Raw genomic sequence first — 25,919 nt, forward strand, 5'->3', positions numbered from 1 at the left:
AAAAGGGAAATAATCTAGACTACAAAAACAATCAGAAATAAAAATAAAACCGTTTCCCCGGCAACGACGCCAAATTTTGACAGGGTAAAGTCGTATCCCCTAATCAAAAATAATTCCTAAGTCCTCTAACTCAAGCAGATAGGGAAGTAGGGTCGATCTCCACAGGGAAACAAGTCTTTCTATTCCTAATTAACTAAAATAATCTAGATTATCAAGTAACCAATATTTATATTTGAATAAGAAACTAAACTACTAAGATTGAGAATAGGGAGAAAACGATATAAAAAAGGATCTAGGGCATAGGTTCACCAATAAATAATACGCCAGGGTAAAACATAATAATCAATCATTGACATTGCATAAATAACATGATTAACAGGCTCTTGCAATTTATTAATCAACATAAATCTAACAGGCTCTAGCAATTTACTAGATCTAAGTTCTCATTGGAAATAGCCTTTAATATCAAATTAACATCTGCTCGATTCATCAATTCAATATTGCTATACTTTTACAAGCCGCAATTGTAAAGCGTTAAAACAATTCAATAAGAAATTATCATGCAATACCAATAATCAATAATAGTCAATCATCAATGCATCAATTAACCAGATTGTAAAGGGCTTTCGCTACGTATTACAATCACACAATTAATTTACCGGTATTAAATCTCATCTCTCGAATCTCGACTTAACCATTTATAAATTAATCTGCCAATTGAAACTAGACCTAAACATCAATTCTCATCTGTCGAATCTCGAATCAATATTGTCAAACTCATGCATAAAAGATCAGGCCTAATCTAGTCACAGAGCATTAAATCAATCAATAGGAAATTAACCTAGCATTGATAATTAACAACAATAAATTACCCCTTCATATTATTTATGGATCCCCATAAACCCTAGAAATAGAACTACTCACACATATTAAAAACTAAACTAATCAAAGCAATAAATAAGTCATGATGAAAGGAATAAAATAAACAACTAATATTAAGAGAAGAGAAATCTAAGAGAACAATTAAGAGAGTAAAGAAAGAGTAAAAAGAGGAAGAGAGAGAGAGAGCTAAAATCGTATTACGGAGGAGTATGTATACTCCGTACAAAATCCTAAACTAAAACAAATTAAAACGACGCTAAGCGTCTCCTAAGAAATACACGCGCCCGATCGGGCGCGCCTTTTTATCCCTAATACTAATCTCACACCCGGCCGGGCGCGTCACCGGGCGCCAGCCTTAGCTTCTCCCGCCCGGCCGGGCGCGCCTCCGGGCGCCAGCCTCTTTGGCCGGGCGGCTCACTTGGGCCACTATTTGGACTACGATTGAGCTCCAATTCTTCGGGCCAATCTGGGTTTCCTCTTCCGGTCTTGAATACTCGGTCCAAATGCCCCGGTATCACCTATACCGAGCCCTTAATCACCGGTTCGATGGCTCTAACCGGCCCTGGGCTATAGAATCTGGTCGTGCTTCTCCAATGTTCGTGATTGCTCCAAAATAACTCGGGAAAATACTCCAAAAGCATAAATCCCTGCAAAAGTCAACCAAATCTACGAAAACACTAGAAAACACCAATTAGTAATAAAAGTGGCTCTAAAGAGCCAAAAACACTACTAATTATGACCAAGGGACGGGGGTAAAATACTATATAAAATAGACACATCAAAACCCTTAACGCGTTTTCTTCCCCGTTTACTAAATATTTCTCGCGTCACTCAAAATTTGCACCGTGTCACGAGAATGTTTCCTGTCTGACGGTGGGACTTCCTGTGTCACAGTACATTTTTCCGTGTCGCGAGATACGTTTTTAGGGTTTTTATCATTTTAGGGTTCCGTGTGCTCCCTCAACACATTTTCTCTATAAATACCCCCTCATTTCTGATGTACTGGGCATCAATTAATTCTCTAGTTTTTTCTCTCTTCTATGCTCTAGCCTAAACACTAGCCTACCCTTCTTCTTTCAAAATTCCTTCTTCAAGTACTCCAAGGAGTCCATACTTTACTCGTGGTTCTGTCCTTAAGCCAAGGCATGAAAGGTAGAACTGTTTGAGGGTTTGGCCCCAAATCAATTCTATTTAATTTAATTTAATTATTATTTTATTATTATTTCCTTGAAGTTACTAACTCGTTTATTATTCTGTAGTTGCAAACAAACAGAATCGAAGTAAGAATTATGTTCCTTTTATTTCTATTATTTTTCTAACGATTTTATATTGTTAGAATTATTGTTAATTTTCTTCCAATATTAATGTTAATTCTATTATTATTTATTGATCATCATATTGCATGTTAAAGGGAATATATAATTGAAAATCACGCCTAATAAGATAATTTGGACAACCAGTTTAGGTTTCTTTTAATCTTGTTATTTAATTCAAGTGATCACAAATATATTAGAATTATGTGTTGCATTAATATTCAACCAATTTAGCTTAATATAGTTTGGAGCGAATTGAATATTTTGTTTGTATGCCTTTGAGATCGCAGGAATGTTTTTCACTATAAGAATCGAGTAGAGGCCAATACGGGCGAATGTGACTCCATAACTCACTTCGTACCATCATCCCCGATCCTCCTTTCGTGGTTCCGAACCATATGGAGTTAGTAATCTCATGGATTCTGAATGGGGTGTAACCTTAACGGGTCAATCGTTGTTGCCTATCGTTGTCTCTTTATCATGGTTGCCTTTTATGATCCGTGAACGGTTTACAAGTTCCTTAAAAACTTGTTGGCCGCTCCCTACTTTATTTGTCCCTAATCGTGTTATGTCAATTCTCACTTCCTATGAGTGCCAAACATATTCACACATGCTTTAACGTAGGCGTACTTCGAGAGACGCCTACAATAACAAATACAAATTGAAACAAAACTTTTAGGTCAAAATCAATTCAAACAGATCTTTGCAAAATCAAACCTCTAAACCCTAAAAAAAGGCACAAAATTGAAAAAATTGAAGAGAACTAAAAACACACAAACTTGAGTAGCTTAGTAAGCATTCATAGTATCTTCAGTAGCAGTTTTCCTTCCATCACCAGATTTAAACTCAACCATATAATGATGATAATCTCCCTTTATCTTCAAGTAGAAGACTCTAGATTCACTAACAGAAGCAGTAGGAGTGAGATGAGAATTAAGAAGCTTCATAATACAAATACAGATATCAGAAAGCTCATATTCAACTTTTCCACCCTAATCGCTAACAAGAGCGATATGTTCAAAAATCAAATGCAAACAATAACAATATACCTATTTTAGTGGAAGTAACATGAAAACTACAAGCTTTAAGGAGCAACACGAAACTCAGAGACCACAAGCTTTAAGGAACCCCAGCCAGAGACAATCAAAAGGATTGGCAGTATTCCATGACTGATCATCCATATAACAGGAGTAACCTCGGAGATGCAGAAATCAGAGATAACTCTACAATGGTACTTTTAATTTTTTTTAAAAGTTCAGCTATGCAAATCAGTTTATCAAAAAAGGTAATCAATTCCAGGATATGAAATCATAGGTAAATTAGTTTGTCAAGGATATGAAAGGTCATCAATACCAGAGTCGTCATTCCAGCGACCATTTAAAAACTAATACATTCACTTCATTTTAACATACTTAAACTCAACCTAAAAAGAACTTTCAATAGCTTCTCTAGGAGTAAACTAACACATTCACTTCATATTAACATACTTAAACTCAACCTTAAAAAATGAAAAGAAATAACCTTCAATAGCTTCTCTGGGAGTCTTGAAAGACAAACTAATGCACTTCTAGAGCTTGTTTCCTCTTTTCCAGGGTCGCTTTTCCTTTTCAATTTTCTTCAAGCTGCAATTTCCGTAATATTATTAAAATATACTCCCTCCGTCCCAAATCACTCGTAACGGTTTGACTTTTTGCACTATTCACACATCTCAGTTTGACTTCTTTTTTTAGCTATTATATGAAAGTCAATGTAATCATGTAAGATTTTGTTGGATATATTTTAATGTATAGTTTCTTAATAAACTTCATATACCTTATTTAAATATATAATAAAAGATATCAACGGTCAAATATGTGCATCGGCAAGCGTGTCCAGTCAAAATGTTGCAAGTATACTGGGACAGAGGGAGTATAATTTAACTTAATTCCCGTTAAAAAAACAAAAAAAAAAAAAAAAAAAAAAAAAAACTTAAATATCTAACAAATTTAGCATTTTACAGAGTTGGATGATTACCTCATAAACACTCTAGGCTGCTTCAAAAAGGCCTTCTCGGTCTGTTTTATAATTATCGAAATATAAATTAATAATATGATAACATAAATACTTAGAATATATAATAAGATCGAAATTCAATTAATCAAAGTAATTAGATTGAAATAGTACATGTTCCACCATAATTGAGTGGTTATAAGGTGAGGCTCAAAAGAGGAGAGAGTGAAAGAAAAGGAGAGAAGAAAGAAGATGAAGTAGTTGCCTTCTTAACCACATCATAGTTGTATGATCCTTTTTCTCTAAGGCCTCATCTTCTCTCCATTTCTTCAAAAAAAATTTACTTTTTCCTTAAATACACCTATATGTTCAACAGAGAATACATTAACACCTTAACACTTACCATTAAACCAATCAAATTCGATATTCATCACAAAATTATCACTTGCTATTATTTTTAACATAAAGATGAGTTCTAAAGATTACACCAGGCATATCTGACATCTTAGTACATCAATAAGTCAAAAACCATAATTCAAAATGACTAAATGAGATATCAAGGAATCATGTAAACATACTTTCGGTGCCGAAAATCGAGTGGCAAAACAGGAGAAGGTGAACCAGCATCTGATTTAAGTGATCATGCCTTGCCTAATATGAAAACTCTAGGTGTAGTTGTTGCAGACTTGCTGCTGGGAGTATCAGATCTGCTTAGGATAAAAACATAGAAATATTAGACAACCATAAAATGAAATGCAATCAATCATCAGTATAATCAAGAGATACCAGCACAGAAAAATGCATTGCAATCGAAAGCTAATTTTGGATAATCAATGAGAGTAGATGAAGAAACTAACAGATATATTAGAATCTCGATTGTTACATTTTGGATGATCAATTCTAGTACCTGAATGCCCTTAGGTGAGTTAGCGGGAGTTAGAACGCAAACACGCAGCTTAGTATAGTACCACCCACCAAGCGCACCGCAATCCTTGAATCAACTTGGATTTTAGAAGAACTCTAACAAAAAAATTCCCAATATAAGAATTAAAACCCCCCACACACACACACAAAAAAATGCAATCAATACCACCACAGCAGATAAGAATTCAAAAACTCCTCAAAAAATCCCAAAAAAAAAAAAAAAAGAAAGAAGAAGAAGATGAACCTTATCGCCTCATTCGATATAAATCATATAATAGCCAGATTCGTTTTGCCAGTTTGTTTGAATTGCTGATAAGAAGAGCGACAGAGAATATAACAATACAGAATAAATTAAAATCATCTAAAAGCACAACACAAAATCTAAACTATTAGTAATTTAGCAGTTTAATTCTATCAAAATAAATTAACAAATTTAGAACATATTTGCAAAATTAACATCTAACACTCAATCAATCGAACCCCCAATAAAAACTAGCAATTGACAGGTAACAAAACACAAAAAAAATTAATCGATCATTTGACCTTCACCCTCGTTCGAGATCCGTTTTCTATCTCCTCGTTCAGCGGCTATTTTTCCTTCCATTCCTCAGTCTCTCGGAGTTTGAGGGTGCTGAGTGACCGTGGAGGACAGGCCGGCAAAATTGCGTTGATCAGTGGTTACAACTAATTTGATTAACCATCGCTTAAAAAATCCAACTTAGATTAGAAGCTGCATTTGATGGAGATGAGAAAGCTCAGAAGGTGCTACAGCAATGTAGGCTATTAAGAAATAGGAAAGAGGAATTAAAAAATATACTGAAGAAATAAAGAAAATTAAGTTTCCGATGACCCAATAAGGCTCATTGTTGATGGTTGTAGAGAAAGTGAACAGGAAAGAAGAGAGAGAAAAGAGGCGTACAGAAGAGAAACTGCAGAGATAGAGCCCATAGAGGAAAGTAAAATGCAGAAGAAAAACAAAAGCCAAAGGTCAAGATTTCCATTGTTTGCAAATGCATGCTAAGTGATATAATCTAGGTGTAGGAGCTCTGAGGAAGTGAAGAAGTTTGCCACATCTTTGCCACGTCAGCAAGCTCACACATGCAATTGGCACATGTTGCTACTGCTCATAAGGGAGCAAGGTGAAACCTTTTAAGGGGTGAGGATAAAGTATTGTTGATAGGAAAGAGAAATAATAAAAAAAAAAATAAAAAAAATAGTATAAGTGGGGTTGGTAAGAAGACTAATACTCCTTATTTTATTATTTGTGAAAGAGGGATTAATAGGAGAGAAATTGGAAAATTTGTCAATTTGCAGCCATTTAAAGTTTGTATTTTGCAAATTGCAGTCGTAAAAAAAAATTGCAAATTGCAGCCCAAAATTTATTATAAATTGTAAATTGCAGCTCGATTCAACTTTTTCATCGGTTTACGTGTCGAAAAATATTCGGTTAAGGTCTGAATTGAGCTCGGAATTAGCAAAAAAATAACTTAAGTGCAAAATGTATCGATTTGTGGGCAACTATTTTTTGCTGTAAAAACGAGGCACTTACGTTATTTTTTGCTAATTACGAACTCAATTCATTTCCCTAAGAAATAAAATAGCCCTTAAAACCTTAACCAAATATTTTTTGACACGTAAATCGATGAAAAAATTAAAGCATACTACAATTTATAAGAACTTTTAGGCTCCAATTTGCAATATTTTATAATGGCTGTAATTTGCAAAATACTAACTTTTTTTTAAAAGACTTTGCAAAATACTAACTATAAACAGAGATTTTTCAGTGTGGCAGGGGTTACTTGTAGGGTGTTACTGGTTTTGTCAAAGTTTACTTGTAGGTGTTACTTGTATTTTGGGTTTACCTGTAGGTGTTACTTGTATTCTGATTAACCCCAGACCAAACCCACATACCAAACCAGTAACACCCGACCAAAACCAGTAAAACCATACAAGTAACCCCAGAATATACTATACAAGTAACACCTACAAGTAACATCCTGACCAGAACGAGTAACACCCTACAAGTAACCCCATAATACAAGTAACACCTACAAGTAACACATGGTGCGACAAGGGTTACTTGTAGGGTGTTACTTGTATTTTGGGATTACTTGTAGGGGTCTCTCTAAATACAAGTAACACCTACAAGTAATCTCAGACCAAACCCCCATATCAAATCAGTAACACCTGACCAAAACAAGTAAGACCATACGAGTAACCCTCGAATACAAGTAACACCCTGACCAAAAGTAACACCAGAATACAAGTAACATCTTATAAGTAACCCCTGTCACACCATAAAAATTTGTTAACTTTAAATGGTTGCAATTTATAAATTTTTCACAAAAATTATGAAATAAAAATTAATCCTTGACAAATATAGTAGTGTTATAATTATTATGAAACGATTGAAATTGAAAAGTGTTGTATTTAATATGAAATCCACGAAGTAATGGAGTATCCGACTAAAATCTTAGCATTAAAATGATTTTTTATACAGTATGTATTACGTAAGAGATAAGAGAAACTGTTTTCACTTTCTTCCCACTTTCTTATAAATTAAATATGAAAGTGACCGTTTTGCGTTACATAGTTTTTGTCCGCAAGTCTGTAAGGCATGAATTCATGAATCACTCAAATTGACAGAGAAACATTATTTACGCGCCGCAATTTTGCCATATCATACGCTCAACGCGTTTTATTGATTTAATAAAATGGTACAAAAATTTCACTACACTCCCAAATTTGTTTCAAAAACCCATGTTCTGGGGTTTTTAGCTACTCTTGTTTTCAATTTCAACACCTAAATTTGACTTTGGTTTTTTTGTTATATATATATATATATACACTACATGCAATATAATTGTGACATAATAAGAGAGAAAGTACAGAAAAAAATGGAGATATATACTCAAGTGAAATTTTATTTAGTTTTTGTCATGGTTTCTATTCCATTGACATTGGCGAAACTTCAAGTCGGCTTCTACGGAACTTCATGTCCTCAAGCTGAATCGATTGTTCAACAAGCTGTGCAACAACGATTCGCGGTTGATCAATCTATAACTGCTGCCTTACTTCGGATGCATTTCCATGATTGTTTTGTAAGGGTAAGTACTCTAATTTAATTATTACTCTTGTGTTGTATGCTAGTCTAGAGATTATACTAGTACGGCTAGCAAGCTATTACTTCATCCATCTAAAATAGTTTTTATCTTAATTAGATCAAGATTTAACGTAATATATGCTATATCTATTGTAGAAAATGACTAATTACAAACGTTCAATTATAAATTAATCTCTTACTACTTATGGTGAAGATGTGGGGAACTAACCTTGTGACTTTGAGATCATTAGTTTGAGTCCTATCAATTATATTTGTTGAATACTATAAGTCTAGATTGATATTGTACCAATCATCCTTTATCTATGTCTAATACACAGGGTTGTGATGCGTCAATACTAATAGACTCCACCCCAAAAAACCAATCAGAAAAAGATGGTTTTCCAAATTTAACCGTACGAGAATACACACTCATAGACCAAATCAAGTCCATGTTAGAAGTTGCATGTCCTGAAACCGTCTCATGTGCAGATATCATAACACTAGCAACTCGAGATGCAATAGCCTTATCAGGGGGGCAACGATACAATGTGCCAACAGGGCGGCGTGATGGGCTAGTCTCAAGTATTAGCGAGGTGGATCTACCTGGGCCGACGTCCACTATTTCTCAAGCCCAACAAGCATTTCAAGCTCGAGGATTAACCCTAGCGGATATGGTGGTGCTCTTAGGTGGTCACACACTTGGTGTAACACATTGTAGTTTCTTCCGAGATAGGTTAACTAATTTCCAAGGAACCGGCTCACCAGACTCTACTATGGACCAAGAATTAGCTACTACCCTAATGAGTACGTGTGGATCGGATCCAAATTTGGATCCTACCACATCCCTTGACCAAAACACATCATTTGTGCTTGATAACGAGTATTATAACCAAATTATGAAGAATAAAGGGATTTTACGGATTGACCAAGAAATAGCATTGGATAAATCAAGCTCTAAGTTGGTTTCTAGGTTGGCATCTAATAATGCATTGTTTGGACAAAGGTTTGCCAAGGCAATGGTCAAGCTCGGAAATATGCAAGTTCTTGAGGGCAATGCAGGGGAGATAAGGAAAAATTGTAGGAATTTTAATGCACTTTTCAAATAGAGATATACTTGTGTTAGATATTCATTTATTTATTTGTTTATACATAATAAAATTTCTCCATCCGTCCGTCTAATTTATCAATACTTCTATGTTCATTGTTTTAGTCCTCAATATCATGCCTAAAGCCCAAAGCGGAACAGCCATGAACAATTAAATATGTGATTGGATCAAAAGCACACCAAGCCCATTATAATGGCCAAGCACTCTTTGCAAACCCATCGGATCTAACTTTTCAGACATCTGATGGGTATCCGATCCAAGTTTACCAATATCCGATCCAAAGACTTGTTATGGATTGGATATTCAATTCGAAAAAATGGATATCCAATACCCATTTGGTTATTGATTCTCAAACATTTCAAATATCCGATATTCTAAATAAAATCGAATATTAGATATCCTATCCATAATCTGAAATACTCCTCTCATGTTTTTTTAAGTGTTACACTTTGACCAGTACATATTTTTGGGCAATTTAATCGGCTTTATTTAGTAATGGCGAATAAAAGGGACACTTGGCAGTCTCATATTTAAAATTTAAAAAAAGTATTCTTACAATCTAACCATAACGGAGGATTGTATCTAAAAAATGACAATTGTTTTACATAAAATCTAAAGGAAAAATACACTTTAAGAGCATCACCAATGGTATACAAATAGAGACTTGCTTGCAAATTAATTAAAATTACAAGCATGTAGTTTACCATTGGAGTGAAAAATTGATGTAGCTAGATTAAGCAACTTTGCTCAAACAAGCAACGTTGCTTGATTTTTCAAAGATAATATCACCCATTAAACATATGACATGTGTATAATAAAACATATTTTGATTATTTATATTTCTTCCAAGCTACAATATACTACAATTAACCATTAGAGCACTTTGTAGCTACAAAATATATTAGCTTGTAGCTTACCATTGGAGATGCTCTAAATATCTCAACTATAAACGATTTACTTCTAATAATCCCAATTAAGGTTTATTTTTTAATAATCCTAACTATGAGGTTAGTTTGCCCCTATTAGACCCAACCGGTCATCAATCTAATATAGCAGGTTATTTTGACACGTGGCATTATATGAGTGGTTAATAAAAACAAAAAAATTAAAAATTAAAAAACTGAAAAATTTAAAAAAAAAATTAGGAAAAATACACTTTAATAATCCCAAATATGAGCGATTTACCTACAATAATCCCAACTAACGTTTATTTTCTAATAACTATTAGGTCAGTTTTCCTCTAGCAATCCCAAAAACCGGTTACCTGCTGAAATGGTAAACTTTTTTTTTTGTTTTTAAATGCCACATGTCAGCACATGATTGGGTTTTTTTTTAAAAAAAAAAAAAGAAAAATCAGACCATTAGCCACCCTTCCTCCCTTCAGCCACAACAACTACCCCTTCATTCCCAAATCCGACCACCGGGAGATCGACCATCCCCTTCCTCAACCTCGTAGCTAACATCGTCCTCCGCCGCAAGCCCGCAACCACCAGTTAAGTCATTGTTCACCGCCTTTGATCTCGCAGATTCAAGCCTTGACGAACTACCACGAATCTGTTGGTTGATTCAACCAGCAGTTTTCGGCGAGGTGTCGCGGGTTCAAGCGCCTGCCGCTACTGCTCCCCCTTCTTCTTCCTCCTCCAACTCTAAAAACCACTGGTCACCCCTAAACCACCAATCGATAGGTTGAGCTCGAAGAGGAAAAACCAAAATTACCCCTTTAAGGTGGTCGAATTCGAGGTTGGGATCGCTTTAAGGGGTTAGGGAGGGCTCGTTGGGTGGTTTCAGGGGTTGGGTGGGTGGTAAAGGACAGCCGACCATTTTCGGTGGTTGGCTGGTGTAGGGAATATTTCAAGCATTACCCCAAACTTGAACCCCACTGTGATCATACACTTAAGCGTGGTGGCGTCCAAAGGGAAGGAAGCTAGAGCAAAAGAGTCGTCAACGAGTTTTAGGAACTTGTAAACCGTTCACAGGGTGAAGGTTACACCCCTTCACGATCCATGAGATCGTCAACTCCAATAGGTCTTGAACCATGACTGGTGTTCGGGGGGAAGGTACAAATCCAATCTAAAAGAGAAAGAATCTGCCCTAATAATAGGTCTCTACTTTATTCTTCTCGTATTCATGTGCGCTTTCTGACTAACATGCAATCAGTAGATTAACCTTAAACATGTTTAATCTATGTTGGTTGAATATTAATGCACAAATAAAACTATTATTGGCGATCACTTGAATTATAATCAAATTAACCCTAAACAAGATTATTAATTATCTTATTAAGCGTGATTGCAAGTATCAATTCCCTTTAAACATGCATAAAAGGCGTGATCAAGCCATAACAATAATTATATATCAAGCAACATAATGAATAATCATAACAATTATAAAAATAATAATCATGTTAAAATAATCATGTTAAAGCATAATATTAGCAAAATCTTAGGTATGATACTAACAAGATTAATAACAAACCCTAGCATGTCACTAAACATTAAAGATCAAAGCTTTAACCCTAACATAATACTAACATGATATTAAGAAAGACAATAAGAAGCACCATAACAATCATACTTGATATTAGGAATTTTTAGTTATTACCCTAAACATGATACTAGGAAGCAATAAAACATCCTAACATGATACTAAGAATCAAAAAAACAACCTAAACATGATTTATATATCATAATACCAGTTGGGATTGCTGAAGGAAAACCTCTCCACCCTACCAGCCGCCACTCCATCCCCCTAGCCCAGTCGAGATCCGACGCCACCACGCCGGCAACCTCCCTTACCGAAAACAACCATCTTTTCCAGCCTCACCTCTAAAATAACCACCTTTGTCTTAAACCAACCTCTGCCATCCCCGAAACCACCACTTTTCCCTATCGCTTGCTTGCTCGCGAAACCTTCATTCCGGCTAGCTTTATTAATTGGAAATCCCAACCTCCCTCGTTATCTCCTTTTTCCGGCTAGCTTCGCTCGTGAAACTCCCCTGCGTCGATTTCCCCCTCACCTACTCCCAAAAACCCCTCTCCTACTCCAGAAAACGCCTCGCTCCCCTACGCCAGCTTATTTCGATTGTTGAGAAATTAGGAGATGCCGAGGTGATTTTAAGGAAGAGGGGATGGTAGTTTAGAGGAAAGAGGGAGGGTCGATGCCGGGATAGTTGTAGTTCGATGGTCTAGCTAAATTGGTGGTGGAGGTGCCAATGGGGGAAGGGGGAGGGGCTGGTGGGTTTTTTTTTACTTCCCCTGTTACACATTATGTGCAACAAAGAGGTGTGCACATTCCCCAAGAAAAAAAAATAGAAAAGCATAATTAACAAAGTGAGAGCATGTGATTAGGGTAAATTGGATGAATAATTAATTCATCCCACACCACCACGGCACGCACTACCCACCAAGCCACTAGATTGCCCACACCACCACCACCAGATCATCCCAGCGATCCACCCACGCACCCCCGCCCGGCGCCCACCCCACCGAATAAAACCACCTTAGCCACAGACCCACCACACCACCACCAAGATCCCGACATCCGCTGGCCCACCTAATAAACCACCCATAACCAAATAAACCCTTCCAAAAAATCTGACCCACCAGCTCAAAATCGTTGTACCCACCTCGAAATATCCACCTTACCCTCCGCAAATAGTAGTTCCCACCCCAAAACCACCACCTCCAACGGAGAAAATCGAACACCATGAATCCTACGGTCCCGACCCTAAAAAAAAAAACAACCAATGCTAATAACACAAATGAAAAACCATTACCTTCTCTATCATCAATTAAAGCTTTATTTGTTTCAAAAAAAAAAAATTAAAGCTATATTTTGTCAAATTTAACCATTAAAATTCTAGATCTTGAATTTCATGGTTAAATTTGACCATAAAATGATAAAATCATCAAATTTGAGCTTTAGTGACAAAAATGAAACAAAAGGAGAAAGAAAGTGGAGACAACGAAGCATGATAGCGGCAGCAACTTTCCGGCGAAGATGGTGGTTGAATTTGAGGGGAGATGAACAAAGAGAGGGGGAATTTATGGGTAGATGAAGGTAGAGTGGAGATGGGTACGGTGGTAGTAATAGTGGTGGTGGTGGTGGGCTGGTGGTGGTGTTTGCCATTGGAGGTGATGGTTGAAGAAGATGGTTGAAGGAGATGGTGAGAATGAAAGTACAGGGGTTGATTGGGGTTGGAAGGATGAAATAATCTGATTAGTTTGAGGTTGAATAGGTAAAAATTATTAGATTAATTTGAGACTTTGAGTTATTAATAACTTAATGATATTTGCTTTAATGTGTTAATTGAATTTTAGTAAGGGCATGTTGGTAATTTTATTTAAAATAGTTTAGTAAAATAGGAAAGTTTCAATTTGTTGCACATAATGTGTAACTTCCGTTTTTGGAAAATGTTGCACATAATATGTAACGGAGGAAGTAATTAAATTTTGGAAAATTTGTCAGGAAAAACCTTTTAAAGTGACCTTTTTGTCAGAAAAAACCTTTTAAAATTTTTTTGGCAAAAGAAAACCTTTTAAAAAAATTTTGTTGTTCAAGAAAGCCAAAACCCACTTTCCGGCGTTGACTCACAAATCTCCGGCGTTGACCACGTCTTTTACAACATGTGCCATGCACATGACCCTTCTTTTCCTAATTACACCCCACTTTGCCTAATTTCACTCCTTTTCCCTCCAATTAAACACTCTCTCTCCTACTCTCTCTCTTTCTCTCCTACTCTCTGCCATTAATCCTCTCTGCCATGGCTGCGAAATCATCAATGAGGATATGAAGCGGCATTGATTTCTCACCAACCCAAGCAGTAAGTTTTAAGTTAAAGATGATTTCTTTTTTTGTTTCTGCAAACATAGCATTGAAAATTTTCTCTTTTGCTCGGCCATGGGTAAGGACAAGTCGAAGCGTACAGTCTCAAATTCAAGGAACTGGAAGAGGGGGACCATTACCATCAACACAAGTGCTGCATCTTCTTCAATAAAGAGCAAAAGGGGGGACCAATTACACGATTATACAGAAACCAAGGTAATTTTAGGTCAATTTTTTTTTTTATTTGTGCGAGTTTGATACTGAAATTGTTTATGATTAGGTATTGTTAATTAATTATCGTAGATGATTAAGTTGGTGTTGATTAAAATAGTAGTTCTATGCCTGACATGCTGCATGTGTTTGGTTTGGTTGTTTTTGTACATTTTGTAAAGATCCTGATTATGGTAGTGCCCTATTTTTAATTGAATCAGGTTTAATGGTAGGGATAATATTTGGTTTCCTTGGTATAAATTAATGGAGGCCATAAATATTAGATTGTACTATGGGGGACACTTTGTTACAAAATAGAAAAAAACCACATATGAAAAGGGGATTAGTGATTGTTATGGTGTATCACTGCATCCTAATGTTGATGAGGTGTGTTATTTTGAGTTTGCACACTGGATAAAGAAGGAGTTAGGTTATGATGAAGTAGGTGAAATCTGGTTTAGGAGAAAGGGTTGTACTTTGTACAATGGCAGGAAACTTATAAAGAGTGATGTGGAGATTCCTGAGTTTCTACATGCTCCAGAAAAGGATGGGTGGTACCACTTGTACCACATCCATAAAGAGAAGGATGAGGCAGTCAACAGGGAGTATTATGGACCAGATGTTGGGTTCTATACAGATACTGACACTAGTAATAGAGAGAGTAGTGACATGGAAGATAGTGGGGTATTGGGGGGGTGAGTCAGCAAGCACTTCAATGAGGGCCCCACACCCAAACCCTAGATCTAGAGATAACATGCATGTATATTTGTCGTCTGATTCTAATCCATCAAACACAGCCACTTTTAATCAAGTGAACACATCCCCACTCCCAGAAAACTCATCTGTTCTCCCAGAAAACACTACTCTTACCCTAGAAAACACATCTCCTTTCCCTCTACAATTTAACTTCATAAAAAACACTTGCAACATAGTTGATGGTAAAAGGGTGAAAATGCCCATTTTGTCAGCCAAGAAAAAGATAGAAGAGGTTGAGAAGCAGTTAGGAGATTCAGAGCTGGCTGAAGGTGATGTTGAATTGGATGTTGAAGCCAGATCTGAGAGTGGTGAAAGTGCAGATTTGAGTGAGGAGGATTATGATGATAGGGATGATGATGATTTATTTCAACAGTATGTTGACCATGATATTTCAGAAAGAATTACTAGGAGCTTAGGTGGTGTGAGGGCTGAAGTGATTGAGGAGCAGGAACAACAAGAGGAAGATAATGACTTGCAATTGCCCGAGGATGTGGAGATAAATGACAGTGATGATGAGAATCTTAGCAATGTTGGTTCAGATGATGATGAGAATCCAAATTTCCCAGTGTTCAATTCTGACACTGACTTTAGGAGGAAAATTGAATTATGTAAAGGCTTGAAGTTTCCATCCAACAACATCTTCAGAAAGGCTCTTAGACACCATGCTATTGAGAATGGTTATGACTATTATTACTTACATAATAATAGGAGTAGAGTAACAGTGTTCTATGCTAAGAGATGCAGCTGTCCTTGGAAGAGAGCAAGGATTTTAGAGTGCACATGCAAAGAGAAGAGGAAGTGCAAGTTTAAGGTGTATTGCTGTAAGCTGAAAGATGAATATACCTTTCAAATCAAGAAGTTAAGGTTGAAGCATATTTGTAGCCATCAAATTCATAACACAAAGATTTCTTCAGACTATCTTGCAGAGAGATATCTTGAGGATTGGAGGGATGACCCCTCTATGAAGTTGAAAGCTTTTATGAAGAGAGCAAGAAGAGAGATTGGGGTTGAAATTGGTTATTACCTTGCATATTATTCAAGAGCCAAGGCATTTAAAATGATTTTTGGAGATGCAAACTTGGAATATGGAAGGGTGTGGGACTATGCAGCCACTATCATTAAGTACAATCCTGGTTTAACAGCAAAAGTGAAGGTCACAGGGGTTGAACATCCACCACCCCTTTTCTAGAGACTTTACATCTGTTTGCAAGCATGTAAGGAAGGCTTCGTGGGTGGTTGTAGACCTATCCTTGGTGTTGATGGGGCCCACTTGAGAGGCCCATATCCAGGGATACTCTTGACAGCAGTTGGGAAAGATGGGAATCAAAACATTTTTCTTGTGGCTTGGGCAGTGGTTGAAACAGAAAGCTCCGAGACATGGACATGGTTTCTCACATTGCTGAAAGAAGACCTTGGATCAGTTGCTGATGCTGTGACCTGGGTGCATGAGAAAGAAGACATGACCTACATGTTTGATAGGCAAAAGGTTACTTACTCAACTTCCTTCTAATCCAACATTAATGTTAGTGATTACTGTAATGGTTTGTTTGATTAAGGTTTCTGAATTTGCAGGGCTTGTTAGATGCATTCCAAACTGCATTACCAAATGTTGAAACTAGATATTGCTGCAGACACATATGGACCAATTTTAAGGGAAAATTTCCTGGACTCATTTACAGAGAGCACTTCTGGAAGGCTGCCAGATCTTCAACAAAGGTATAATCACTTACCTGTTGTCGAAAATTAGTGACAAAGCCTTCGACTGCTTCGACTTTGATGCACTCCAACAATGGCGTTAGAATTTGAGAAGAAAGAGGAAGGAAGGAGATGAAATAGAATACAGAGAATAGGAGAGAGAGAGAGAGTGTGTTTAATTGGAGGGAAAAGGTGTGAAATTAGGCAAAGTGGGGTGTAATTAGGAAAAGAAGGGTCATGTGCATGGCACATGTTGTAAAAGACGTGGTCAACGCCGGAGATTTGTGAGTCAACGTCGGAAAGTGGGTTTTTGCTTTCTTGAACAACAAAATTTTTTTAAAAGGTTTTCTTTGGCCAAAAAAATTTTAAAAGGTTTTTTCCGACAAAAAGGTCACTTTAAAAGGTTTTTCCTGACAAATTTTCCTTAAATTTTAAAAAAATTTCTTTTTAACCTTTTGTTTTAATTTTTTTTTTAACTTTTTTATTTCTAGACAAATAGAACCGTGACACATGTAATAAAAAAAAAATAACTTGCTTATAAGGTTATTGGTCATTTGGATCTATTAGTGGAAAACCGACCCCATAATTAGGATTATTAAAAAATATATATAAAAAAAAAAACCTTTGTTGAGATTATTAGAAGTAAATCGTTGATACTTGGGATTATTAAAGTCTATTTTTCCAAATCTAAACTAAACTTTCAATCAATCAATCAATCAATCAATCAAAGCCTTAATCCCAAAAGTGGGGTCGGCTAACATGAACCAAATTTGATTATTCCGTGTAGTCATCAACATAAATCTTTCTCCTCCATCCCTTACGATCCAAAACTTCATCCTCACGTAAATCCATGCACTTCATATCCTTCCTCACTCCTTCCAACCAAGTCATCTTTGGTCTCCCTCTTCCTCGTTTAATCCCTCCATGGTCCCACTCTTCCACTCTTCGCACCGGTGCACCCTCGGGTCTCCGTCTTACATGTCCAAACCAACGCAGACGATTTTCCCTTAATTTATCTACAATGCCCGCCACACCTACTTTCTTGCGAATAACCTCATTTCTGATTCTATCTCTTAAAGTGTTTCCACACATCCACCTTAACATGCGCATTTCCGTAACCTCCATCTTTTTAATATGCTCTTTCTAAAATATTAAATGTTTATTATACTATTATAGTAGATTAGTAGTTATATACTTCATACTTGAATAATTTGTGTGTCGTTTCCTTTTATTTTTAAAACAGTTTTATAATTTGAATTTCATTATAATTATTTAACAATTACATGGTCTTTAACCTATTTTGGAGTATACGAAAAACCCAGGGTACGTAAGGTCTATGTAGCTTAACAGTTTTTGTTGCAGTTTCTTAGGGTAAGCACAAGCATATTGATGCGTGAACACAACCATTCCAGAAGCACATTATTAGAAATTTTTGACACAAGAATAATAGAATATGCATGAATCCAATTGACTAACATAGATGATGTTGCGGTCCAAAAATAAAACACACACATAGATTGGAGTATTCATTATTCAAGGTGATTTCCCTGAATAATGCTAAAATACAAATTAATTTCATATATAAGTGGATTAAAAATTATTTCTCATAATACCGTCCACGATTCACATAAAATTTGTTCCTAGTTTTGGAATTTGGCAGTATAAAACCGCTAACAATGTTGGCGGTTCAATATAAAGAACCGCTAATACCATTAGAGGTTCTATACATAAAACCGCTAATGATGTTAGTTGTTCTATATCTAATACCATTAGCGGTTTTAAGTCGAATTTACCTCGATTACTTTAGCTTTTATAGAATCATTAATGGTATTCTTGGTTCTTTATGTTGAACTACTAATGGTATTAGCAGTTTTATATAAAGAACCCCTGATGGTATTAGAGGTTTCAAATAAAGAGTCCCTAATAGCGTTAGAGGTTCTATATTAGTTAAAAACCGCCAACAATGTTAGCAGTTTAATACTTGCAATTACCAAACTTTGAAACCGAGCTTCTGTAGACTATATTGTGGAAAATAGTTTTAAAACCAATTAGTGATTAGTTTTTGTTATATTACATTATTTTGGGAAATCACTACATTATTCAAGTTGTGGCAACATAAATCTGAAGATAAATAAAATAAAATAGCAGTCGTAACTAGGGATGGCGATCTAGTCTGAATCCGCCCCTAGTTCGATCCGATCCGAAGTAAAAAAATCCGAACCGAATCCGAGAAATAATTATCCGAATCTGACTCCATTTAAAAAATACAACTCCGAGTCAAAGGAGGGTCGGAGTTGGAGTCTACTTAGAATCCGACTTATCTAACCCGACTCCGACTTTTTCATGTATTTATATATTTTTTTATCATTCAATTTATGAATTTATTGGTCTTTAAAGTTGATTATATTTTGGTTGCTATTGATAATTGGGTCAAAATTACTTTTACAGTCGGAGTCGTAGTCCGATCGGGACGGAGTCGGAGGATGGAAATTTAAGTCAGATCGGAGTCTGATTCTCGGAGTCGGATGTTGGAGTCGGAGACGGAGGCAGATAAAAAATCCGACAGCTTATAGGGTCGGAGTCGGATTTTGCATAGTTCGATCTGAATCCGACTAGTCGTAACATATAAGTACAAATACAATGCAAATGCAATGGTATATTGAGATAGGCACGAGGAAAAAAAAAAACCCCGGAAGCCATGTGATTTTGGTTGGTATACATCAACAATACCTAATGTTATGTGTAGTTTTGTGGTGATTTTTCATGTGGACCTCAAATTTGTAATTATATTGATTGAATGCAGTGCATCAGTTATCTTGTATTTGTGTGCCACTAAAATTTACTTCGGCTGTCTACTTATTTCATGCAAAATTCAAGGCTTCTATGTTGATTTTAGGTTGAAGTTCCCAACACAATTAAACCCACGCGATTAAGTTTTATGTGGAGCATAGTTTTGCTATGAAGTCTAAATTTGAAACATGGGACTCAACTAAACAACCGATTTTGAAATAGACTATATATTACTTCAGTTTATAATATTCTTAACATTAACTATTTGCACAAAAATTATATCAATTGAGAGTCTGAAAAGATAGGTAACTATAAGAAATGATTGACTGAGTAAGAGAGATTCCAAATACGGAAGTTGATGTTAGAAAATGGTGAATAATTTAGATGTGCTAAAATCATTAATTGTTTAAACCAAACAAAATTAAAAATTACATTTTTTTTAAAAAAACTATAAATGGATGTAGCACTACGAGATACTCCCTCCATTTCATAATGTTAGTCCCATATACAATCAATCACATAAAATAAGAAAACAAATATATTTGGAATCTAACATTAAAGTACAACATAATTCATAATTAGTTTACCTTATTTAACTTTTTTGATTTTTTATTAGGAAAACACAAGTTATAATTGCATAATTTAAGGTAAAAATTTCCTTACTTAGAGTCATGTCATCAATCCACAATAAATTACGAGTAATTCCAAAAAAATCAAGTTATAAATAAAATATATTCAATATGAGTAGATCTTTTTAAAACGCGCAAAATAGTATATGACTATATGAGATTAACATTTTTTTTTTTTTAAAACATATGAGATTAACATTATGAAACGGAGGAGTAATAAAAACAACAAATAAGATTAAATATAAACAAAAATTTAATTAGATTTTATTACTCCGTTGTTCCACAAAAATATTTTAGAATGGATCTAGTCTAGTATAAATATGTGGTTATGGGATCAAATAGAATTAGGAAACTCTTTTGGAGTGATAACTCGATTACCTTTCCTCTAATATTTTTAAGGAGCCCTGCTCGTCGAATAGGTTTAGATTGACCTTTTTAATATTTCAAGTGATTAATAAAGCCTTCTTCTTACCAAAAAAGAAATATGTAGTAATAATGATAAGGCAAAAACTAACGAATGTTCCCGGGGCGTTGGATAAGCTAGCTAAAAGTAGAAATATTAAATTAAAAATTAACATTTATTACACTCACTGACGCTTGATTTTGTAATGCTTTTCCAAATTAATAGTCCCTCTGTTTTGTAATATTAGTCTCATATTGAATCAATCACATAAAATAAGAAAAGAAATATACGACCTCCGTTTATATTATTTGCAACGATTTGACATAAAGTAGAGAGGAAAAATATCTAATCGTTGTCAATAATATGAAACGGAGGTAGTATTTGGAATCTAACATAACATTATCAAGCGGAGGAAGTACCATTTAAGTGATATTTTGAATACTTATCCAACGCCGTGGGAGCGTTCGTTTGTATGATCCTATCGATATTAATATCAGTAATAATAGATTAATAGCCGTAGTAATTCGATTTCAATACAAATTTTAAATCCATCTTACTTGTAGGTGAATTGGGTCAAGGGGGCGGAAATTAAGATATGATCACATGCTTGTAGTGATGACGGTTTTACACAAATATTTCTCCTCAATTCGAAGAAGTGAAACAAATTTCCAAAATTCTGAAGATTCAATTAATAAACATTACTACGAATATAAGATGAGTTATATACACAACAAGGTACTAAACTTTGGCAAATGTATCAATTAAGGTACTGAACTTTCATTTGTATCAAATAGAGTACTATAACCTTGACTGTAGGTAAACTTTCCGTTTGCCACTGATTGTAACCGGTTAAATACAATTTCCTTAATAATAATAATTTTTTTTTTTCTGAAAATAATAAAAAATAATTAAAAAAAAAAACCTCACACCTGGACATGAACCCAACTCGTTCAACTTTCTCTTTCTGTCCTTTAATGATGGACAAGCCATTCCTAATACCATACTTCATAATCTCACAACCACCCACAATGATCTAAAATTGAAAACATTAGATTCGAAAATTAACAAGAAATTACCCACAAAATAAAACATTAGATCTGAAAATAAACCAGATTACAAAGAAAAAAAAAATTCTAAAAATATGCCAATTGCAAACCAGCCCTGCCCCGCCCCACCCCCACTCACCGCATGAACTACGTACAACCCCCGGCCCTCCCCTACCCCTGACCCCTTTATCTTCCCCCTTTATTTCCTAAAAAAAAAAACATACCCACCTCAAATTCCAACCATAACCACCAAAATTTCACCCCATATCTACCCAAAACCCAACCCTAACCATCGAAACTCACCCCAGTCATTCCCAATCAGCCCAAAACCCTAAAACTCGTAAAATATAATTAGAAAGAGGAGAGGAGTAGAAGCGGCGGCGGTGTACACGGTCAGTAGAGTGGCGTTGTTCTACAGTGGAGGAGACCGACTTTTTAATTTTATATAAAGGAGAGTGGATTTGAAGTTGATGATGAATGAAGATGAAAACCCAGAAGTTGGAAGAGAGAGAAATTAAAAAGATTTCATTTTTTTTTTATTTACAATGTTAAGTGGTTAAAGAGAGAGAAATTAAAAAGATTTTGTTTTCTTTTACTTTTTTTACAATGTTAACCAGTAATATTAGGTAAAAGGGAGAGTTTACCTGTTTCAGTACTCAAACTGATACAAATAAAACTTTAGTACCTTATCTGATACATTTGCCAAAGTTCAGTACTCTCTTGTGATATTAACTCAATATAAGATGGTGAAGTAATCCCCGTTCTATGGCTGCAAATTGCAAAGCTTTCTGGCCCACCAATAATGCTAATAGCTATGTACATTCAATGTGTTTACTTCCGTCCCAAATTTCGCTATATCCAATTTACAATATGGCAACATCAAGATGTCAGCCACCCAGCCATCCAGGACCAACTAAATTCCAGAGCCATTTGAAACTGATACTACGTACTAAAGTTATATCGAATGCTCTTTGGAAAAAAAATTCCTCCATTGATTTACATTTGGAATACTACGTATTTAACAATTAATACCAGTAGGAGTATTATTAATTATCCATAAACATTATTACTTCCTCAATTTCTTTTTTATAACTACATTTTCCTATTTTGGAAGTTGTTAATTAGTTACAACACTTTTCAGTTTTCCCTTTTATTTTCTCCCTATCTCTCACCTCTTAAAAAATTATCAAAGAAACCGTGAAAATAAAAGTGTAGCAACTAAACAGAGCAGAGAAAGTATAAAGCTTGATAGTTTGCTATTTATTTACTACCTCCGTTACAGGTTATGTGCAACGATTATACATTTTCCTTCTCTGCTTTATGTCAAATCGTTGCACATAACCTGTAACGGAGGTAGTATTTATTTTATTTTTTTGGCAGCTTAATAGTTTTTTTTTGACAAAGAGTACTAATAAAGAAATACAAATAAAAACGACAAAGAGTACTAATAAAGAAATACAAATAAAAACGAAGACAACTAACTACACTACACAAAAGCACCAAAAAGACGCTTGCGAGCAAACTTTATTTGAGCCAAGTTGGAAAACTTGAAGTCCACACTAGGCCCGCGATCACGTTTTGCACCAACACGAACCACCTGACAACCTGCAATTGAACTAGGGCAATCCGCTGAAGAACCTTTTCTCCTAAACCGAGGATGAAAAATAGCATTGTGATGGTTCACAATTGATAGTTTAAAACTTAATAAAATAACATTTCAAAAATAATGCAACAAGTCAAGCTGTAATAAATATAGAAGAGTCAAAGGAAGTGTATACTATGCATGAGAGTCAGACATATATGTAAGCACCGACAAAAAGAAAGAAATGAATAAATAAAAGAACAAGTTTCATCTCTGTTGAAGGTAAACAGATTTTTGTTTTTGTTTATCAAAACTATTATCTATTTATTTGGAATTTAGGAAAAAAGAAGAGCTACGTTTGCTTATGTGTACGCTTATGTCAAAGTTCTAAAGCTTACTCTTTAAAGATTAAATAAATATATATAAATAACACTAGTTAGGTTCATATGTCATGTCACAATTCATATTCAATGGACTCACAGTAGTATAAAAATCTTGCACGTAACAAGCAGAATTCAAATCATTCTCAAAATTCACAAACTAACCGTCTTTTCATGCAAAAGCTAGGCATGGCTTTGAAAAACATCCACCACAACCATAATCAGCTTCATTTTGTGATGTTTCCATTAATGGCACCAGGCCACATGATTCCAATGATAGACATGGCTAAGTTGATAGCAAAGCATGGTGTTGCAGTCACTATAGTGACTACTCCGGTGAATGCGACCCGCTTCGAATCAACCATAAACCGTGCTAGTGAAAGCGGGCTGAATATTCGACTATCTCAGCTCGAGTTCCCTTGGCAAGAGGCTGGATTACCAGAAGGATGTGAAAATGTGGACATGCTTCCTTCATTAGGCTATGCAATAAATTTTATTAAAGCTGCTGCCAAGTTACAAGAACCTATGGAAAAGTTGCTTAAAGAATTGCAACCCAAACCAAATTGCCTAATTTCTGATTTCGGGTTCACTTGGACGACTGAAGTTGCTAGAAAATTCAACATCCCAAGGATAGTATTTAATGGGATGTCCTGCTGCTCCCTCCTAAGCTTGCACAATTTGATTGCATACAACGCGATTGAAAGTGTAAAGTCAGATACTGAACCCATTGAGGTACCTGGTTTGCCTGATAGAATTGAGCTCACCAGAACTCAGGTGCCGAATGCAGTACACCAAGCGGGGGATCCATTAAGGGTGGAAATGCGAGAGGCGGAGAGGACAGCATTTGGGGTGGTAGTGAATTCTTTTGAGGAGCTAGAATCAGAGTACTTAAAGAGGTGTAAGGAGGCAAAGGGGAAGAATACTATATGGTGTGTTGGGCCTGTTTCGCTCTGCAATCAAGATGAGTTGGATAAAGGAGAAAGAGGTAACAAAGCTGCACTTACCGTTGAAAAATGCATGAAATGGTTAGATTTACATAAGCCTAGGTCAGTGATATATGCTTGTCTTGGAAGCCTATGTAACGTCGTTGCATCACAAGTTATGCAGCTTGCTTTCGGGTTAGAAGCATCAAATAAGCCTTTTATCTTGGCTATGAGAGAAGGGTATAACCTAAAAGAGGTGGAACGATTGATAGAAGAAGATGGTTTCTGGAAAAGGGTTGAAGGGAGAGGATTAGTTATACTAGGTTGGGCACCACAAGTGCTAATACTGTCTCATCCTTCAGTAGGCGGATTCTTGACACATTGTGGTTGGAATTCTACTCTTGAAGGCATATCTACTGGTTTGCCGATGGTTACTTGTCCTCTGTTTTCCGAGCAATTTCTGAATGAGAAATTTGTGGTGGAAGTTTTGAGGGTTGGTGTAAGTGCCAGGGTGGAAAATCCGACGATGAACCCAGGTGAAGAGGTAAGGGGAATCTCTCTAGATAAAGAGCACGTCAAGCACGCTATAAATTTAGTGATGGATGATGGAAAGGAAGGTAAAGAGATGCGAGAGAGAGCTGCGAGGCTTGCAGAAAGTGCTAAGAAAGCAGTGGAAAAGGGCGGATCTTCTGACAGAAGTTTGACGTTAATGATCCAAGATGTCATCCAACAGATAGAGAAGCAAAGTGAGGAAGTCGATAAAAGAGTGATTTAACAGAATATCACCGGTGCTGGTAGTTATGTTTTAATATTGTGGTTGGTTCATAGTACTAACCTTAAGTCTAGATATGACTTATCTTCTTCTTGTTGGATTTCTGTATTCAGTTAAACTTCAGAGATAATTACAGGCATCACCCTATATGTCTGAAATTAAGCAGTCAATTTCTTAAGCTGTAACTAATAGCTCAAACAGTAAGTAGCCAATATAGATGTAAGATGACACTATAAGGTGACAAACTTGGGACTCCAAATTATATTAACTTCCATGAGTAGTACTTAAAAACTAATCCACGTTTTCAGCAACAACATTTAATTAAAAATGCAATGTCAGCCTAATAGATGCAGATCTTAACACATAAGGTAATCGGATATTATCAACTAGATGCAAATCTTAACAAACAATGTTCCAATATAATCAACTAAAATCATCTCACACTTCAGAATATATCCCTCTTGTTTACTCCTATAATCAATTTAGAAAAGAAAAATAATTTCTGTTATAGTACTTTAATAAAGCCCTTTACGAACTGTGAATCTTAAAGCGAAGAAAAAGAGCAAAGTTAAGTTAGAAAGGGGTTGAAGAA

At 35.6% G+C, this 25,919-nt stretch overlaps 2 protein-coding genes and 1 long non-coding RNA gene across 13 annotated transcripts; 2 read left to right on the forward strand and 1 right to left on the reverse strand.

Annotated features, from left to right (window-relative positions):
* Positions 1-968: 968 nt before the first annotated feature.
* LOC145597461 (uncharacterized) lies at positions 969-6,196 on the reverse strand. 11 transcript variants are annotated; one of them, XR_014103357.1, is made up of 6 exons: positions 5,353-6,125; positions 5,092-5,204; positions 4,763-4,891; positions 4,209-4,249; positions 3,717-3,817; positions 969-2,837 (listed from the first exon to the last, which is right to left on the reverse strand). It is a non-coding gene; the product is annotated as an uncharacterized LOC145597461 (long non-coding RNA). The 11 variants fall into 11 exon arrangements; XR_014103354.1 differs by lacking the exon at positions 969-2,837 and adding an exon at positions 2,857-3,098; XR_014103359.1 differs by lacking the exon at positions 969-2,837 and having other exon boundaries at positions 3,546-3,817; positions 5,353-5,838; positions 6,028-6,196.
* A 1,755-nt stretch (positions 6,197-7,951) lies between these two features.
* Positions 7,952-9,332, forward strand: LOC145584570 (peroxidase 44-like). The gene is made up of 2 exons (XM_081641391.1): positions 7,952-8,215; positions 8,550-9,332. The coding sequence occupies exons 1-2, from the start codon at positions 7,961-7,963 to the stop codon at positions 9,315-9,317; spliced, it is 1,023 nt and encodes a 340-aa protein (XP_081497517.1). The 5' UTR covers positions 7,952-7,960; the 3' UTR covers positions 9,318-9,332.
* Positions 9,333-23,742: 14,410 nt separating this feature from the next.
* Positions 23,743-25,505, forward strand: LOC145584581 (UDP-glycosyltransferase 73C3-like). The gene has a single exon (XM_081641399.1). It carries the CDS (start codon positions 23,807-23,809, stop codon positions 25,328-25,330), a length of 1,524 nt encoding a protein of 507 aa, XP_081497525.1. The 5' UTR covers positions 23,743-23,806; the 3' UTR covers positions 25,331-25,505.
* The last annotated feature ends 414 nt before the right edge of the window (positions 25,506-25,919 follow it).

The sequence above is a fragment of the Chenopodium album genome, chromosome 2 (assembly GCF_948465745.1).
Source record: "Chenopodium album chromosome 2, dcCheAlbu1.1, whole genome shotgun sequence".
NCBI classification, from domain to species: domain Eukaryota; kingdom Viridiplantae; phylum Streptophyta; class Magnoliopsida; order Caryophyllales; family Amaranthaceae; genus Chenopodium; species Chenopodium album.

What these genes read in the sequence shown, in the direction of transcription:
- LOC145584570 (XM_081641391.1), top strand. Translation starts at nt 7,961, where the DNA reads ATGCAATATAATTGTGACATAATAAGAGAGAAAGTACAGAAAAAAATG. An exon ending in TCCATGATTGTTTTGTAAGG is followed by an intron (nt 8,216 to 8,549) that starts GTAAGTACTCTA and finishes TCTAATACACAG; the next exon opens with GGTTGTGATGCGTCAATACT.
- LOC145584581 (XM_081641399.1), top strand. Translation starts at nt 23,807, where the DNA reads ATGCAAAAGCTAGGCATGGCTTTGAAAAACATCCACCACAACCATAAT.